The 18,732-nt window shown below is 35.1% G+C and overlaps 1 protein-coding gene across 1 annotated transcript in view; it reads right to left on the bottom strand.

The window, feature by feature from the left end:
• The window catches only part of LOC145326305 (uncharacterized), a 74,873-nt gene that overhangs the window by 3,460 nt on the left and 52,681 nt on the right, over positions 1-18,732 (bottom strand). Inside the window, exons 5-15 of the mRNA XM_080169588.1 lie at positions 13,223-13,290; positions 12,693-12,764; positions 12,174-12,219; positions 11,578-11,655; positions 11,031-11,132; positions 5,355-5,418; positions 3,330-3,366; positions 2,945-3,008; positions 2,426-2,590; positions 2,077-2,150; positions 229-1,931 (exon numbers count right to left, since the gene is read on the bottom strand). Coding sequence (XP_080025714.1) covers positions 229-1,931; positions 2,077-2,150; positions 2,426-2,590; positions 2,945-3,008; positions 3,330-3,366; positions 5,355-5,418; positions 11,031-11,132; positions 11,578-11,655; positions 12,174-12,219; positions 12,693-12,764; positions 13,223-13,290 — 2,473 coding nt within the window. The remainder of the gene's footprint in view (positions 1-228; positions 1,932-2,076; positions 2,151-2,425; positions 2,591-2,944; positions 3,009-3,329; positions 3,367-5,354; positions 5,419-11,030; positions 11,133-11,577; positions 11,656-12,173; positions 12,220-12,692; positions 12,765-13,222; positions 13,291-18,732) is intronic.

Below are 18,732 nucleotides of genomic sequence, written 5' to 3'. Positions count from 1 at the left end.
AGAGAAAATAGTTAGGCATTTATTAAAAATTAATTATTAACTCCATTCATGTTAATTGTTCAATCTTTAGCTACATTATAGTGTTTCATAATTAGGCAAAATGCAGTTTTGTTGCTAAAGAAGGTCATTAAACAGATAGATTTAATATTCTTAAATAACTTAAAGATTGTTTCTTCAATTTTTAGTAATAATTGATATCTAAATTAAAAGTGATATAAAAACATTCCTTGGCGGGACATTTCGAACAGCATTTTGGATTGTTATAGCTTTCACACTGAGGCAAACACTCCCCTTTGGCAGCTGCCTCCAGGCAAACATCAGGACAAGGGGGAGGTGCACAACATTCTGGATTGGACTTGAACACCTGGCAGGCTGGTAAACATTCTCCTTTCTTGGCGGCTTCAAAGCAGTCCCTAGGACAAGGGGGTGGGGCACAACATTCAGGTTTGTTATCATACTTTCTGCATTGAGGCAAACATTCTCCACGTTTAGATGCATCAATACATGCTTGCTCACATGGAGGTGCTGGTGGGTTGCAGCAGTTTTTGTTTCCTTGGTACTTTTGGCATTGTGGTAGACATTGACCTCTAGCAGCAGAGTCAAGGCACACTTGTTCACATTCAAGCTGTGGTGGATTGCAACATTCTCTATCACCTTCATACTTTCTACATTGGGGCAGACATTGACCTCTGCTAGCTGATGTAAGACATTCCTGTTCACATTTGGGAGGATTGCAGCAGTCTTTATCACCAGAGTATTTCTGACATTCAGGTAGACATTGACCTCTTCTGGCAGCATCCATGCAAACCTGTTCACATTTAGGAGGGTTGCAACATTCCTTATCACCTTCATACCTTCTACATTGGGGCAGACATTGACCTCTACTTGCTGATGTAAGACATTCTTGTTCGCATTTAAGAGCAGGAGGATTACAGCAGTCTCTATCACCTGAGTACTTTTGACATTCAGGTAAACATTGACCTCTTCGTGCAGCATCTAGACATACTTGTTCACATTTAGGAGGATTGCAACATTCCTTATCACCTTCATACTTTCTACACTGGGGCAGACATTGACCTCTACTGGCTGAAGTTAGACATTCTTGTTCACACTTAAGAGCTGGAGGATTACAGCAGTCCCTATCACCAGCGTATTTCTGACATTCAGGTAGACATTGGCCTCTTCTTGCAGCATCCATGCAAACCTGCTCACATTTGGGAGGGTTGCAACATTCTTTATCACCTTCATACTTTCTACATTGGGGGAGGCATTGACCTCTACTGGCTGATGTAAGACATTCTTGTTCACATTTAAGAGAAGGAGGGTTGCAGCAGTCTCTATCACCAGAGTATTTCTGACATTCAGGTAGACATTGACCTCTTCGTGCTGCATCCATGCAAACCTGTTCACATTTGGGAGGGTTACAACATTCCTTATCTCCAGCATATTTCCTGCATTGGGGCAGGCATTGACCTCTACTAGCGGATGTAAGACATTCTTGTTCACATTTAAGAGAAGGAGGGTTGCAGCAGTCTCTATCACCAGAGTATTTCTGACATTCAGGTAGACATTGACCTCTTCGTGCTGCATCCATGCAAACCTGTTCACATTTGGGAGGGTTGCAACATTCCTTATCACCTTGGTACTTTTGACACTGAGGAAGACATTGACCTCTCCGAGCAGCAGTCAAACACTCAGGCTCACATTTCTGTGGTCGGCAACAGTCTCTATCCCCTTCATACTTTTGACACTGTGGTAGACATTGGTTATTTCTGGCAGCAGCTATACATTCTTTGGGGCACTTAGCACAACATTTGGAGTTACCCTCATACTGTCTACAACTGGGTAAACATTCGCCTTTAGCAGCACTTTCAAGACATTCATCAGGACATTGAGGTACAGTTCCATAACACCAAACTTTTATCACAGGTCTAAAATTATTTAGAAAATTGATAAACTTATTATTATATTATTATCTCAAAATACATAGGATACAAGAAAACTTAAAGATTGTGTGAGTACAAAGTGTTGAGAAGCAATATTAAAGTTGTATGGAGAATTGAGAAGTAATCTTACTTTTGAACTTTTCTTGGGTTTCTTCTTGATCTGACACACAATTCTTTGGGAACATCTACACAACTTTCCTCTTCCTTTACAAATTAAAATCACATAATATCAAAATATTTTCTTACTAATTGTATTTCTATCTAACTAAACCTCTAATCCACCAATTTTATTACTTTTTAGGAAAGTTTTATGTTATTTATGCTTTTTAAATTTTGATTAAGTATTCTCAGTGTCAGAGCCTTAGAGGCTAGGAATAAATTTGCTATGATTGTGAAATTCTTTAATATCAGAGAATATCAAATATTTCTATTATATTTGTTTTTTTTATGGCCAAACAGAAGAAATAAACATTTTATACCTGGAGGAAAGGAACCAGCTTAGTTACATGTTTACATGAAGTTCTGGGGTCCAAATTACAAGTTTCCTCAGGGCTGTCATGAACAACTGTTACAGTCTTTTCCTGGCACACTTCTTCACCCTCCTTGAAGCCACAACCAGCTGGAGCACACAGCTCTACCGGAACCTGTTACATGAATAATTAGATATTTGCTTAGTTAAGCATGTTTCCTATTTCCTTGATAAAAATTTTCTATAATTTTACATCCCTTAAACTGAGATTCTTCTTAATATTTCATTTTAGTCAAATAACAAATGTAATATAGTTTTGCATATTAAATAAAAGTCAAACTAAGTTAAATTCATCAAACTTGGTCAGATTACCATTTTTACAAAGTTCAAGCTAATATTTTTCCTTTGTGTTTTTTCTATTTATTTATTGTTAATATCATTAACCTAAAGACAATTTGAAGAAAAAAAACTTTTAAGGTCTTTTTGTGAATTGGCAACAAAGAAAATAATGTAACGTGATAAAAATAACCTTTTCACATTTTGTAATGGGGGTATATTTTATCTTGGTCTCTTGTTTCAGTGAGCAAACTTCCCTGCAAAAAAAGATAAAATAAAATGAAATGCATTACCCTTTTTAAGTTGATAATGTCAACATAACATGACAAGTCTGATGGAAATTATCTAATTTGCCAATTATACATTTTTTTAGATCTTGCTGGCCTACAATTGGTCAACTAAAATGTATACTGGCCTGCTATTGGTAAATTTGTTTGTGCATTGGCGTATCATTGGTCATTTGTATTACATGACGTCATTCTTTATAGGCACTATAAAGAGCTTAACAGAAACAGATAGACATCTTGTTTCACATTAGAAATATATTTATTGTACAACGTAGAAATAAATAGTCTCACCTTGGCCATGTAGAACAGTCAGTGAAGGCTGTATAACCTGAAATACAAACCAGAAAACAATAAAAAATAAAATACAAACACACTTCTCATTGCCCAAAACACTCTTATAACAATTTTGAGTAATTCAATAGAAAATATATAAGGAGGAAAAGTTTACTGAATAAAGATAAATATGATGTTGAACTATACTAGTTGACGATTCAATGATTTATTGCTGGAAAATTATTGATTCTTCTAACCAGTTACAGTTTGCTTCAGGAAGGAAATGTAAAAAAGGAGGACAGATGTGATGAGGAGGTAATCAGGATTCCTAAGGGATAAACAATCATAGATCATTTAAGTTAAATTTGTAATGATTAAACACAAAATTACCCCCCCTTCTCTAAATTAAATTGTTGGTTAATCAGTTTGGTCCCAAGATAAGTAGCTACCTACAGATTTTGAGTCAACAAATAAGAAAGAGTAATCATCAGACTTTGGGTACCAATTTAATTTAAAGTCCAATGTCCCTTCCCTCCCTGTAGGGAAAAGGGAATGTGATTCTGACAAACAATTCTAAGTGAAAATTTTCTTTCAACCCCCTTCCCTTTTTCTCCCCTTCTTACCCACTTGCCTTACAGTTATACAAAAAAAAAGTTTTACTTCGACTTTACTCCAACAAAAATATTAAATTTTCGGCAATTTTAAATGGAATTAATTGGCTGAATAGCAGCCCATGCCTCCCTGGAGCTTATGGAAATCAAGGACAAGGGACAAATCTATAGTTTCTCCTCTTCCTACCCACCCTCTTTACATTAAAAAATAAAGTATACCCCAACTTAACTCCTGAATAATATAAAATTTTCTATATTTTTTAATTAAATTGATAAAAACATTTAGGTGATATTCAACCCAATGTTTCATTAATTCATGTTCTGCTATACATTAGCCTAAGAATTTTTGGGTTTAATATTAAATTTTTTTATTAAAATAAAATTTAATAATTAACTCAAATTGTTAAAAATGAATAGCAAAAATAAAATAAACAGTGAGATAAATTTTTTTTGGCCCTCAGTAAATAGAAACGGAAATAACGGAAATAGACACAGTCTAGCTTCGTGAAAAGTAAATTTATTTTATCTTCTTAAAAAATGCCAGGGATGAAAAGGGATAAGACAATGGACGATAGCTTTATGTACATCAACAATGATTAAAAATAAAATTAGCCTTTAACTAAAGATTTTGAGCCAACAATTTAAAGAAAGTGTTTATAAAACTTGGGGTACCAGTGTAATTTATATATTTAAATGTTTACTACCTCCCTGAAAATTATACTTTCAAATTTGTACATAACATCTTTACACGAAGGGAAAGAGAAACATAATGTAAACATAAATCAATAGGACAACATTGTAAAAGCAATCTGACCATACTATTGGTTAGAAAGTGTACACATTCTTGTGATTCATTTAGTAAGTAAGTTATGGAAATAATATCATCAAAATTTCATTGTTTGTGTTATAGGATTAAATCATATGTGACCATTACCAAATACAAGCAAAATTCTGCTAGAAATTACTTTTAAATTAGACGGATTACTGACTTTAGTTTCTTTGGGGACCTCTTACACTAGAGATGGGGCTCTAAATAAACTGCATGTTACTTTACTTAGTCTTATCTAACGTTGTCGCAAATAGGATTCCAAAAAAAAGGATGAGGTTTGGGTGTGGTTCCTTGGCGATGTGATGTTTTTGCGGATAGGAAAATATAAAATTGAAGAATATGTGAATTAAGGATTATTAGAAAGGAATAACATATTAGAATACAAATAATTTCCACTGGAAAAAAAATCAGTTCAGAGAAATACTGGAAAATCGTGTATTATGGAGAATTTTACCCAAGAATGTTAGACCGGGCCTTCGACCTTCACAATTTTAATTTTTGCAAAATAACTGTCTATAATTCGATGCGCTAATTATTTGTTATTAATATCATACTTAAAGCCAAGAGTTCTTAAAATACTAAAATAAATATTTATAAAAATGCCTGAGGTGACGTCTTTACACTTCTCTTCTTGTATAGTCTGGCACTCGGGGATATCATCTACAACCTAAACACAAAAGTAACAAATCATCCAGCGAATCCAAGAGCATCATCCCAGGAATAGGGTATAACCAACAAGCAAAATAAATCTAAAATAATATTTAGGGGGCGAATGGAGAGGTCGTCAATTTTACGATGTGTTGCCCTCCAATGACAGATGAAAAACACGTATAGGTTTCATGAATTTTTTCCTAATTATTTTCGTTATTGGTATAAGCTGGCATCATCCGCTTGTAATGATTTTTATGATAGTAGGTTAAGTAACATCCAACAGACTGTGAATGAGTTGCAACTGTTCACGGGCATTTCCCCTGCTCTTACTGTAATGTAAAGGGCAAGACATAACAGCAATGAGTACCATTGGTAACGTCTCTATTATGATATAGTGTGGTTTAGCTAAAATCTTTACCCCCATTTATGTTGCAAACTTGACAGAACATAACTAGGGTTCATTTTACGTCTTCTCTTTAATTTTGTCATATTTACCTCAAGTCTCTCTTGAGTAGTAACACACTCACTCTCATACTCTGTGGAGTAGAGAGTATCTCCAGTATTTATTATATTTACCTCATGTCTCTCTTGAGTAGTAACACACTCACTTTCATACTCTGTGGAGTAGAGAGTATCTCTCCAGTATTTATTATATTTACCTCATGTCTCTCTTGAGTAGTAACACACTCACTTTCATACTCTGTGGAGTAGAGAGTATCTCTAGTATTTATTATATTTACCTCATGTCTCTCTTGAGTAGTAACACACTCACTTTCATACTCTGTGGAGTAGAGAGTATCTCCAGTATTTATTATATTTACCTCATGTCTCTCTTGAGTAGTAACACACTTACTCTCATACTCTGTGGAGCAGAGAGAATCTCCAGTATTTATTATATTTACCTCATGTCTCTCTTGAGTAGTAACACACTCACTCTCATACTCTGTGTAGCAGAGAGTATCTCTCCAGTATTTATTATATTTACCTCATGTCTCTCTTGAGTAGTTACACACTCACTCTCATACTCTGTGAAGCAGAGAGTATCACTAGTATTTATTATATTTACCTCATGTCTCTCTTGAGTAGTAACACACTCACTTTCATACTCTGTGGAGTAGAGAGTATCTCTCCAGTATTTATTATATTTACCTCATGTCTCTCTTGAGTAGTAACACACTCACTCTCATACTCTGTGTAGCAGAGAGTATCTCTAGTATTTATTATATTTACCTCATGTCTCTCTTGAGTAGTAACACACTCACTCTCATACTCTGTGAAGCAGAGAGTATCACTAGTATTTATTATATTTACCTCATGTCTCTCTTGAGTAGTAACACACTCACTCTCATACTCTGTGTAGCAGAGAGTATCTCTAGTATTTATTATATTTACCTCATGTCTCTCTTGAGTAGTAACACACTCACTCTCATACTCTGTGAAGCAGAGAGTATCACTAGTATTTATTATATTTACCTCATGTCTCTCTTGAGTAGTAACACACTCACTCTCATACTCTGTGGAGTAGAGAGTATCTCCAGTATTTATTATATTTACCTCATGTCTCTCTTGAGTAGTAACACACTTACTCTCATACTCTGTGGAGCAGAGAGAATCTCCAGTATTTATTATATTTACCTCATGTCTCTCTTGAGTAGTAACACACTCACTCTCATACTCTGTGTAGCAGAGAGTATCTCTCCAGTATTTATTATATTTACCTCATGTCTCTCTTGAGTAGTTACACACTCACTCTCATACTCTGTGAAGCAGAGAGTATCACTAGTATTTATTATATTTACCTCATGTCTCTCTTGAGTAGTAACACACTCACTTTCATACTCTGTGGAGTAGAGAGTATCTCTCCAGTATTTATTATATTTACCTCATGTCTCTCTTGAGTAGTAACACACTCACTCTCATACTCTGTGTAGCAGAGAGTATCTCTAGTATTTATTATATTTACCTCATGTCTCTCTTGAGTAGTAACACACTCACTCTCATACTCTGTGAAGCAGAGAGTATCACTAGTATTTATTATATTTACCTCATGTCTCTCTTGAGTAGTAACACACTCACTCTCATACTCTGTGGAGCAGAGAGTATCTCTAGTATTTATTATATTTACCTCATGTCTCTCTTGAGTAGTAACACACTCACTCTCATACTCTGTGTAGCAGAGAGTATCTCTAGTATTTATTATATTTACCTCATGTCTCTCTTGAGTAGTAACACACTCACTCTCATACTCTGTGAAGCAGAGAGTATCACTAGTATTTATTATATTTACCTCATGTCTCTCTTGAGTAGTAACACACTCACTTTCATACTCTGTGGAGTAGAGAGTATCTCTCCAGTATTTATTATATTTACCTCATGTCTCTCTTGAGTAGTAACACACTCACTTTCATACTCTGTGGAGTAGAGAGTATCTCTAGTATTTATTATATTTACCTCATGTCTCTCTTGAGTAGTAACACACTCACTCTCATACTCTGTGAAGCAGAGAGTATCACTAGTATTTATTATATTTACCTCATGTCTCTCTTGAGTAGTAACACACTCACTTTCATACTCTGTGGAGTAGAGAGTATCTCTCCAGTATTTATTATATTTACCTCATGTCTCTCTTGAGTAGTAACACACTCACTCTCATACTCTGTGTAGCAGAGAGTATCTCTAGTATTTATTATATTTACCTCATGTCTCTCTTGAGTAGTAACACACTCACTCTCATACTCTGTGAAGCAGAGAGTATCACTAGTATTTATTATATTTACCTCATGTCTCTCTTGAGTAGTAACACACTCACTCTCATACTCTGTGGAGCAGAGAGTATCTCTAGTATTTATTATATTTACCTCATGTCTCTCTTGAGTAGTAACACACTCACTCTCATACTCTGTGTAGCAGAGAGTATCTCTAGTATTTATTATATTTACCTCATGTCTCTCTTGAGTAGTAACACACTCACTCTCATACTCTGTGAAGCAGAGAGTATCACTAGTATTTATTATATTTACCTCATGTCTCTCTTGAGTAGTAACACACTCACTTTCATACTCTGTGGAGTAGAGAGTATCTCTCCAGTATTTATTATATTTACCTCATGTCTCTCTTGAGTAGTAACACACTCACTCTCATACTCTGTGTAGCAGAGAGTATCTCTAGTATTTATTATATTTACCTCATGTCTCTCTTGAGTAGTAACACACTCACTCTCATACTCTGTGAAGCAGAGAGTATCACTAGTATTTATTATATTTACCTCATGTCTCTCTTGAGTAGTAACACACTCACTTTCATACTCTGTGGAGTAGAGAGTATCTCTCCAGTATTTATTATATTTACCTCATGTCTCTCTTGAGTAGTAACACACTCACTTTCATACTCTGTGGAGTAGAGAGTATCTCTAGTATTTATTATATTTACCTCATGTCTCTCTTGAGTAGTAACACACTCACTCTCATACTCTGTGGAACAGAGAGTATCTCTAGTATTTATTATATTTACCTCATGTCTCTCTTGAGTAGTAACACACTCACTCTCATACTCTGTGGAGTAGAGAGTATCTCTAGTATTTATTATATTTACCTCATGTCTCTCTTGAGTAGTAACACACTCACTCTCATACTCTGTGGAGTAGAGAGTATCTCTAGTATTTATTATATTTACCTCATGTCTCTCTTGAGTAGTAACACACTCACTTTCATACTCTGTGGTGTAGAGAGTATCTCTCCAGTATTTATTATATTTACCTCATGTCTCTCTTGAGTAGTAACACACTCACTTTCATACTCTGTGGAGTAGAGAGTATCTCTAGTATTTATTATATTTACCTCATGTCTCTCTTGAGTAGTAACACACTCACTCTCATACTCTGTGAAGCAGAGAGTATCACTAGTATTTATTATATTTACCTCATGTCTCTCTTGAGTAGTAACACACTCACTTTCATACTCTGTGGAGTAGAGAGTATCTCTCCAGTATTTATTATATTTACCTCATGTCTCTCTTGAGTAGTAACACACTCACTCTCATACTCTGTGTAGCAGAGAGTATCTCTAGTATTTATTATATTTACCTCATGTCTCTCTTGAGTAGTAACACACTCACTCTCATACTCTGTGAAGCAGAGAGTATCACTAGTATTTATTATATTTACCTCATGTCTCTCTTGAGTAGTAACACACTCACTCTCATACTCTGTGGAGCAGAGAGTATCTCTAGTATTTATTATATTTACCTCATGTCTCTCTTGAGTAGTAACACACTCACTCTCATACTCTGTGTAGCAGAGAGTATCTCTAGTATTTATTATATTTACCTCATGTCTCTCTTGAGTAGTAACACACTCACTCTCATACTCTGTGAAGCAGAGAGTATCACTAGTATTTATTATATTTACCTCATGTCTCTCTTGAGTAGTAACACACTCACTTTCATACTCTGTGGAGTAGAGAGTATCTCTCCAGTATTTATTATATTTACCTCATGTCTCTCTTGAGTAGTAACACACTCACTCTCATACTCTGTGTAGCAGAGAGTATCTCTAGTATTTATTATATTTACCTCATGTCTCTCTTGAGTAGTAACACACTCACTCTCATACTCTGTGAAGCAGAGAGTATCACTAGTATTTATTATATTTACCTCATGTCTCTCTTGAGTAGTAACACACTCACTTTCATACTCTGTGGAGTAGAGAGTATCTCTCCAGTATTTATTATATTTACCTCATGTCTCTCTTGAGTAGTAACACACTCACTTTCATACTCTGTGGAGTAGAGAGTATCTCTAGTATTTATTATATTTACCTCATGTCTCTCTTGAGTAGTAACACACTCACTCTCATACTCTGTGGAACAGAGAGTATCTCTAGTATTTATTATATTTACCTCATGTCTCTCTTGAGTAGTAACACACTCACTCTCATACTCTGTGGAGTAGAGAGTATCTCTAGTATTTATTATATTTACCTCATGTCTCTCTTGAGTAGTAACACACTCACTCTCATACTCTGTGGAACAGAGAGTATCTCTCCAGTATTTATTATATTTACCTCATGTCTCTCTTGAGTAGTAACACACTCACTCTCATACTCTGTGGAACAGAGAGTATCTCTAGTATTTATTATATTTACCTCATGTCTCTCTTGAGTAGTTACACACTTACTCTCATACTCTGTGGAGTAGAGAGTATCTCTAGTATTTATTATATTTACCTCATGTCTCTCTTGAGTAGTAACACACTCACTTTCATACTCTGTGGAACAGAGAGTATCTCTAGTATTTATTATATTTACCTCATGTCTCTCTTGAGTAGTAACACACTCACTCTCATACTCTGTGGAACAGAGAGTATCTCTAGTATTTATTATATTTACCTCATGTCTCTCTTGAGTAGTAACACACTCACTCTCATACTCTGTGGAGTAGAGAGTATCTCTAGTATTTATTATATTTACCTCATGTCTCTCTTGAGTAGTAACACACTCACTCTCATACTCTGTGGAACAGAGAGTATCTCTCCAGTATTTATTATATTTACCTCATGTCTCTCTTGAGTAGTAACACACTCACTCTCATACTCTGTGGAACAGAGAGTATCTCTAGTATTTATTATATTTACCTCATGTCTCTCTTGAGTAGTAACACACTCACTCTCATACTCTGTGGAACAGACAGTCTCTCCAACATTATCACAATCCTTCACTAAACCTCGTCTACAAACCTAGAAAAAATAATCATAATACAAAGTAGAACAATGACTGTTCGTCTGTCTATCTGAAGATTAAGATCTTAGTACCCGCTTAACCGGACTGAAGTAGTTTAAAGCCGTTTTCTTGGCTTGTGTGACAAACCTAACCCTAACCCATCTCCAAAACTTCAAACCCAACTATAAAGAACCAAATACGGTCTTTATCAACTGCAAACAACAAACACCTGTCATTTTAGGTCAATAGTGTAGCCATATATCAGATAGATCTTATCAATTCACAGATGAACCGATGCCTATTTTTTGTGGAAAAACTTTTGATGCCAAAAACAGCCTTTGTACATTGAATCGATGACTACAAGACCCTTTTATATCCTGATTCAGTTGCGGACATATCATTCAAAATATATTATATAAGAAAAACGAATGGCTGGCGTTTTTGTGGTCAACTGATATGTACCTGAACAGTCTGATTTGTGGCAAACTTTGAATACTCAATGAAACAATTCTTGACATAATTATCTTCACATTCCTCCTCCTATAATAGTTATTTATCGCATCGTATTACAGACAGCTTTCCACGGCTATTAAAAAGAAAAATTGAAACCATTTTTGTTAGCTCCAAGGGGTAAAAAGACTCGGGCTAACATGTTTGGTATTAATTTTATGATTTTATATTTAAAATCGTGAAAAATTGTTTGTAATACAATGTAATAGAAATACATGATTATTCAGTATAGCTGAAAATCCGGTTCTAATCCAACGGAAATTAAGCCATACTGGAAGAAAAATGTTAAATCTTTTTTAACACTTTTGTTTTTTTATTAGTGCCTATAGAGCACAGAAATGTTTAGATAAATTTGAAAGTTTTAGAGAGGGGGGCTTTTGTTCAATTATGCCTAATCCATGCTAGGGGGTTTATACCTGCGGGGCTTTCCTGCACCCAATTATAACCTAACCTAACATGAAATAAAGAAAAAAATCAAACACACGAAAAATACCCCCTTATGATGAACATATTTCCCCCTTAAACGGAGTACTAATAACATATTTTACCTGTGCAGCCGTGTACTTGGTAATGTAGGAAGTGGTGCACCGTCTAGATACAACAAAATCAACAAAGTTTGTCTAACTAAACTTTTACTTTATAAAATGATTTATCTAACATCCAAGCCAAAAAAAATGCCAATGACAAAGTATTTTTTAATGTCACAAAAGTATTACTTGATTGAAATAACTTATAGACAGAAATGAATTAATAATATATTATATTATACATTAACTTGTGGTGTTTTGAATCAGTAGAAATATTTTACGGTTTTCAACAAATTACTGGATCTAATATTGATTTTGGTAATATTAATTGATCAAGACCAAATTACAAGGTCGTTGTTTTCGCTAATAATTGTAAATAAAAGCTAGCTTCCAAATGGCTAATAATGAAATTAAATGAATTAGGAGAAAATGAAAAGAAAAGAGGTAGTCAAATAATAAATTGAAAAATTTCTTTTCCTTGAAGATAAAACTTTTATCCTTTATTGAATTCATAGATAAATATGATTTTGTGTATTCCTATGATAAGAATGATCACACTGAACAAATTCTTCAAAAACAGTTTCTTCCTCCATCACTACTTTCTCAATGCATCTAAAAAATTAATTTTCATATTTAAAAATACTATTTTTCTCCTTATAATTTATATAAAAACCAGTGCTTTCCCTCAAATTGTCTATCAAGCATTGAAAGCCCTCTCCCTTATTGCTTAATGGCACGGGAGTATTTAATTTTTACAATATAGCCAAATTTAAATTGGGGAGGGGTGGATTACTATGTTCGGCTTGAATGTTATTTAGTAGCGAAGCTACCCTATAATTGTAATTGTCCGCACTTCCGTAATACACGAATTAGGAGAACCGTGATTTTCTCGGCTTCTGTTCAAGATACACGACTTAAACTTTAAGTCAACATTCATATCTATCTATTATTGTCTACCTGTGTGGTCAATCCTGTCTAGAACCAGCTTTAGCTTCTGCAACAATGATGATCTATCTATCTATTCACTTATCTCTATCTATCTATGTATATATAATCTATCTAGTGTCTACCTGCGAGGTCCATCCTGTCCAGAACCAGCTCTAGCCACAGCATCAAATGATGTATCTTCTTCCCTTACCTGAAATTTTTTGAAGGTAATGAAAGAGGAACATAGTTGTGCATTATTTCTTTTGTATTTATCCTTATATAAAAGTAACAGGATTTTTGTCTGTCTTTCGGCGTCTGTTTGTATGTACCAAAGGATCTAGATAGGTCATGGGAAGTTTTATTGCTTTTTTTTGGGAGGGTACAAGCCTCCTCCTGAAACATAAGTCTCCACCCCTCCCCTCCCTCCTTAAGCACCCTAGAGGCCTGTAGTATCAGAATCTGCGTGTCTGTCTGTGTGTATCAAGAATCTCGATAACCACACAACCTTCATCTTTATTGTGGAGCTTATCATAGGTCCATGGAAGGTTTATAACTATTTTCGGAGAGGGTACCACCATCCTCCCAAGAAAAATCTTCCCTAGATAAAAATGAACCCCCCAACTTAAATGCCAATAGAGGCCTCTAGGAGCGTAGCCGCTAGTTTGGATGAATTTCTTGCAAAAGCTAGCTCGTTTAAATACTTTTTGTTAATATTATTATGGTATTTTCAAAAAATAATATTATTTTCATATTAATAAGATGCAATGATTTTAAAGTTTTTATAATGAGTCATTTTAAGACGTGCACATTTTTTAGCTAATTTATTCCTAACCAAATTTTTTTTATTTTATAATAAATGCGATAGTATATCTAAAGTAAATTATATCTATTAAAATATGTATTCTGTATTATTTTTGTCTAAACTGTGTTTAATATCTATAAAAACATGTCTTTTTCCTGAAGAAAAAAAACTGTACTACTGTAAACATATATGTACTTGTTTTGTTGTAATATTGAAGAAACATCTCTCGAAAGAAGATTAGCGTAAATAATTTTGCATGTAATTGAACACGGAATCTGCAAAAGAAAAAGCATTGCAAATTTTAGAGAGGAATTATTACATCATATTTTAAATTTTGCCGACTATTTGCCATTTTTATGTACATTTTAATCATATATTGCCTAGTTTTATGAAAAATAAGGATGAGTTTTCTTGGCAATATTATTTTAGAATTTTTTAAAAATTAAAGAAGTCTACTTTACATGTTGTATTTGTATGTAGGTCGTTTTTATTATAAAGAATTGTGAATTTATCAAAGACTAACAGCTTGGCCCCTAGACTTTAAGTCTCACGGGGCCCCTTGAGGGGAGGAGGCGAGTTTACCCATTTAATTATCCAATACCCTACTCGGGATTCAAAAAACTAAGATTTCAAAAAAATATTAAACCAATCAGACTTTCCGTTTAGGAGATCTTAATGACATACATCTAGCCTACACATGTATAAATATTTAAATGGATTATTATGTTTTTTAGACATTAAAATTGATTTTTTTTCAACAAGTTTTAGACTTTTAAACAATAATTAAGCAAATATCCTTTTTATTTAAAAAAATGCAACTTAATTTGTATTCATGACCCAACAGAATACTAATTCAAAATGCAAACTATGCTTTATATGTAAAGTTTTTTTTTGTAGACATAGCTAATTTTGTCTGTATATCTAGACAATACAAAGAAAATATATAAAGAAATTGTTAATAATATGTCTGTGTGTTTATCTCAGGGAGGGAGGGGACATTGGGCTGTTTATTACACTAGTCCCCAAAGATTTATAATAACTTTTCTCGTATTCATTCGAATCCGGTGGACAGGAACCGGTTCTCATCAATACGAAAAAACTATGTCTAGCATCGTATTATATCCAGCTTTCTACGAATATGAAAATGTACAATCATAAGATTAAAACCATTTTTTTTTGGCCGGGCCTTCGGCACCTCGGGGCTAAAAAAACTGGTTTTAATCTTATAATTGTACATTCTATATCCGCGGAAAGCTGTTTATAATACGATGCGAGAAATAACTATTAAAGTTTTTCTTGTTCTTTGGCTCAACACTTTTAGGGAATTCGTTGGTTCATTCGTTGTCTCAACCATGACACTTTGGTTGAGCTTGACTTCCGAATTAGCGGGAAGTTCACGAGATCAGTTGGCGAACATACAAACCCCCAATACCAGGAACCATCAAGTTTCAACAGCAGGTTTGAATATAGATTTATTGATGAAATTATTTCAAAGACCTGAAATTACAATATCAATTAGTTCATAATTCCAGTTATTTATAACCACGTAATCTTATTTGCTTTTTTTAAAAATCATTTTTCTCTACGGTAAAAATCTTTGGGAACTTTGGCTTTAAAGGAAAATTATTTGGTTTAATAAATCATTGTTAAATGCAAAAATAAAGGCACATAAAAATTACTAAAACATATATTAATCATAATTAAGTTTCATGCTTAGCTGGCTAAAGCCTTTTTAAAACTACATATAATCGTCCTATACACCATACTTCCCAACAAAATTAACAAATTCTACCTGAAGCTCTTATGGTTTCAAATCCCTGATATACTAGGGTCGTTCACACACAATGAGACCAATGATAGGCCCAATTTTGTTCTCCGAAATCTTCACACTCTCATATCTCATTCAAAAGTAAAGAACGTGCGCATCCAAAATAAACAAACACTCTATGCCGCGCCACATTATGAAAGGAAAGCCCTAAAAGACGACATTTGCGCTTTGTTTTTGGTTAATGATAAGGAATTTAATTTCGAACTTGATAAACACAAAGCTTCCTCGAAAAGAGGTTAAGACACACCCCCCGTTTGAAAGTCAAATTAACTTCCTTAACGAGATTCAAGGTTTTTTTTGCGCTGAGCACTAGCAACATTTCTCACTAAACTCAACTCACCATAATCACATGAGAATGGCCACATCCCGAAAACGTGACAATTTTGCTCCTAACTAAATGAAACCCCGTGAAATGCATACACAATATTACACTCCTCACTAGGACTCATAATACCTCACATTTTAGGATAGAAGGATGGGGATTGGTTTGTACCATACAACATTCCGTGCACATGACAATCACAAGATCACATACACAAATCCTAAAATAGATAATCCTATTAATCATGATGTTGTAATATAACAACTATACTAAATAATAATCATTTCATAATCAATAGGTAATAAATCATTATTAATAAATCAATAAGTACCTACGAAATCAGGTTGAAATGTAAATGTAAACAAATAATGGTAAAAATAAAACGAAATAAATCTTAGACAAGAAAATTAAGATTTATAGGTACTTAAAACTAAATTTGTTAAGCATCAAAAAGAGTAGTAAGAAAAAATTTTTCAAAATCCTTGGGCAGAAAGTTTTTCAAACCTAATGAATAAGAACTGTAATATCTTAATCAACAATAAAACTTTTTAATACTTAAAGAATAGCAAAATAATAATATCTTCGTTAGAATTTTCATCGGAATTATAAAAAAAATTACCAATTTTTCTTTGTAAAAAAATATGAGACTTTAAATATGAATTTTCAATCATTCCTTGATCTGAATAAAAATGTTTTACTTGGTTGAAATTCATATATAATTTTTAAAAAAATCTGCTAAAAAAATACTTGATTTTTTTCTTAGAATAAATATCGAATCACGCAACCTCGACACATTTATTCCTTTTTGTTAAACTTTTCAGGTAAGTTTTAAAATGAATTGTACTTTTGAAAAGAAATTAAACTCAATAAAATTAAATTTGAGCATATGAAATAGAAGAATATTTAATCGCATTTCATTTGATTCTTATTTTAGGCATAAAAATAGGCATATGAAAAATGTGGCTTTTTTCTAAAAAAAATCTCAATTTCCATAAAATAAGAATCAATTATTAATCATAATTTTTAACAACTGCCTGACTGATACAGCATGTTCTTCTAGGGGAGATTTATCTGTCAGTCTGAACAAGACTCTTGCAGTCTTTCTCCCATCCTCAATTCTCGTCACTCGGCCCATCCTCAAACATCTCATCAGCGGATTGGTACTCGTAACCAGAACTATATCTCCGTCAGCTAGTGGCTCCGCCATCTCATCCTTCCACTTGGACATCCGTAATATCTTCGGTAGGATCTCCTGGCGGTAGGCAGTCCAAAACTGGGCAGACAAATCTTCCAACAACTTCAACCTGGAGGAAATTTGGTCCTCCGGTTTCATCGCCACATTGCACAACGGCTGGCGGTCAACATTTCCCAGCAGCTGGCCAGGGGTGATCAGCCGCCAATTCTCCACGTCGTTCGCAGCTTCAATCGTCAATGGTCTGCTATTCATCAATTTGCTAACCTCCGCCAACAGCACCAGGAGCTCGTTGAAATTAACAGAACTATTCACCAACTTCTTGGACAGCAATCTCTTGGTTAATCCCACCATTTTCTCCGCTTGCCCAATATAATGGTGGGCTCGGGCCGGGATCTGAGACCAAGAAAACTCTACCTGGCTGCCCAACTTCTGCTCTAAAACCTTGCGAGCACCGGATAATTGTGTGCCCATGTCGCTTACTATGATCTTCGGCAGACAATGAACAGCTTCCAACTTGCGCAGGGACAACAGGATACTGCTGGTATCATACTTTTCCAAGGCATCTAACCACAACGCCCCTGAGAATCTGCAGACCACCACGAACACCCACACCTTCTTCGTTGCTGTCTGACTCCTCGTTTTGGCGGCAGCTCTCCTCGTAACCAGCGGACCCATCAGGTCGACCTGCACAGCTTCAAAAGGCCTGCTCGGGACCAACTTGTCAGGTAACACGTCCTTCATGGTAGTACGACATTCCTTAGCCCTCTCAACACTGCAGGGCCAACATTTCTTCACTTCCATGATGGCCAACCTCCTTGCCTTCACAATCCAGCACCAACGGCGGCTCTCAGCTAAAGTTCCACGGACACCAGAGTGAAGCTCAACATGCGCTTCTCTCATAAAAACAGCAGCTAACCAATTACCAGGCTCCAAAATTATTAAACCTGGCATGTCTTCAAATATCATTTTACGGCCGCCAGTAATGGCGTCAATGACTGGCTGTCCTCGACCAACCATTTTAAGAATCCTCATCTCCCTGGTCATATAATTTCCACCGGGACCAACGACAGGCCAGGTCAATGATACTTCATGCACTAATGGATTTAATGACGCATAATTGCCTTTAGCGTCATTTATCCACTCATCTTCTTGGCTTCGTGACACAATGAAAAGTTCCGCCGCCGCCATAAAATTGTACAAAGACGGCTTGTACACAGAATCTGCGGCTGCTACATGACTACCAGCGGCTGTAGTCTTACTTTCTTGTCTGCTCTTTAGCTTCTTCAACCAGGTGTTCGCAACTTGCAGGACAGCTGCCATAATACGTTTGGCCTGTCCAAATGATCTCCTGTGCTTAAACCTAAAGACATCTTCAGCGGCTTCTCCGGCAACTTTCATTGAACATAACTTAACCATTTTGGTATTCAACTCCTCTGGGGGTAAAACCTGCTTGACTTCTTCGGCAGTTTTCACCGGCCACGCACTTTCATCCTGGCGCAACCATTC

This window comes from Acartia tonsa, chromosome 8 (assembly GCF_053477335.1).
Source record: "Acartia tonsa isolate MP-2025a chromosome 8, ASM5347733v1, whole genome shotgun sequence".
NCBI lineage: Eukaryota > Metazoa > Arthropoda > Copepoda > Calanoida > Acartiidae > Acartia > Acartia tonsa.
The sequence above is the reverse complement of the archived record's forward strand: the minus strand, read 5'-3'. Positions and strand labels throughout refer to the sequence as shown.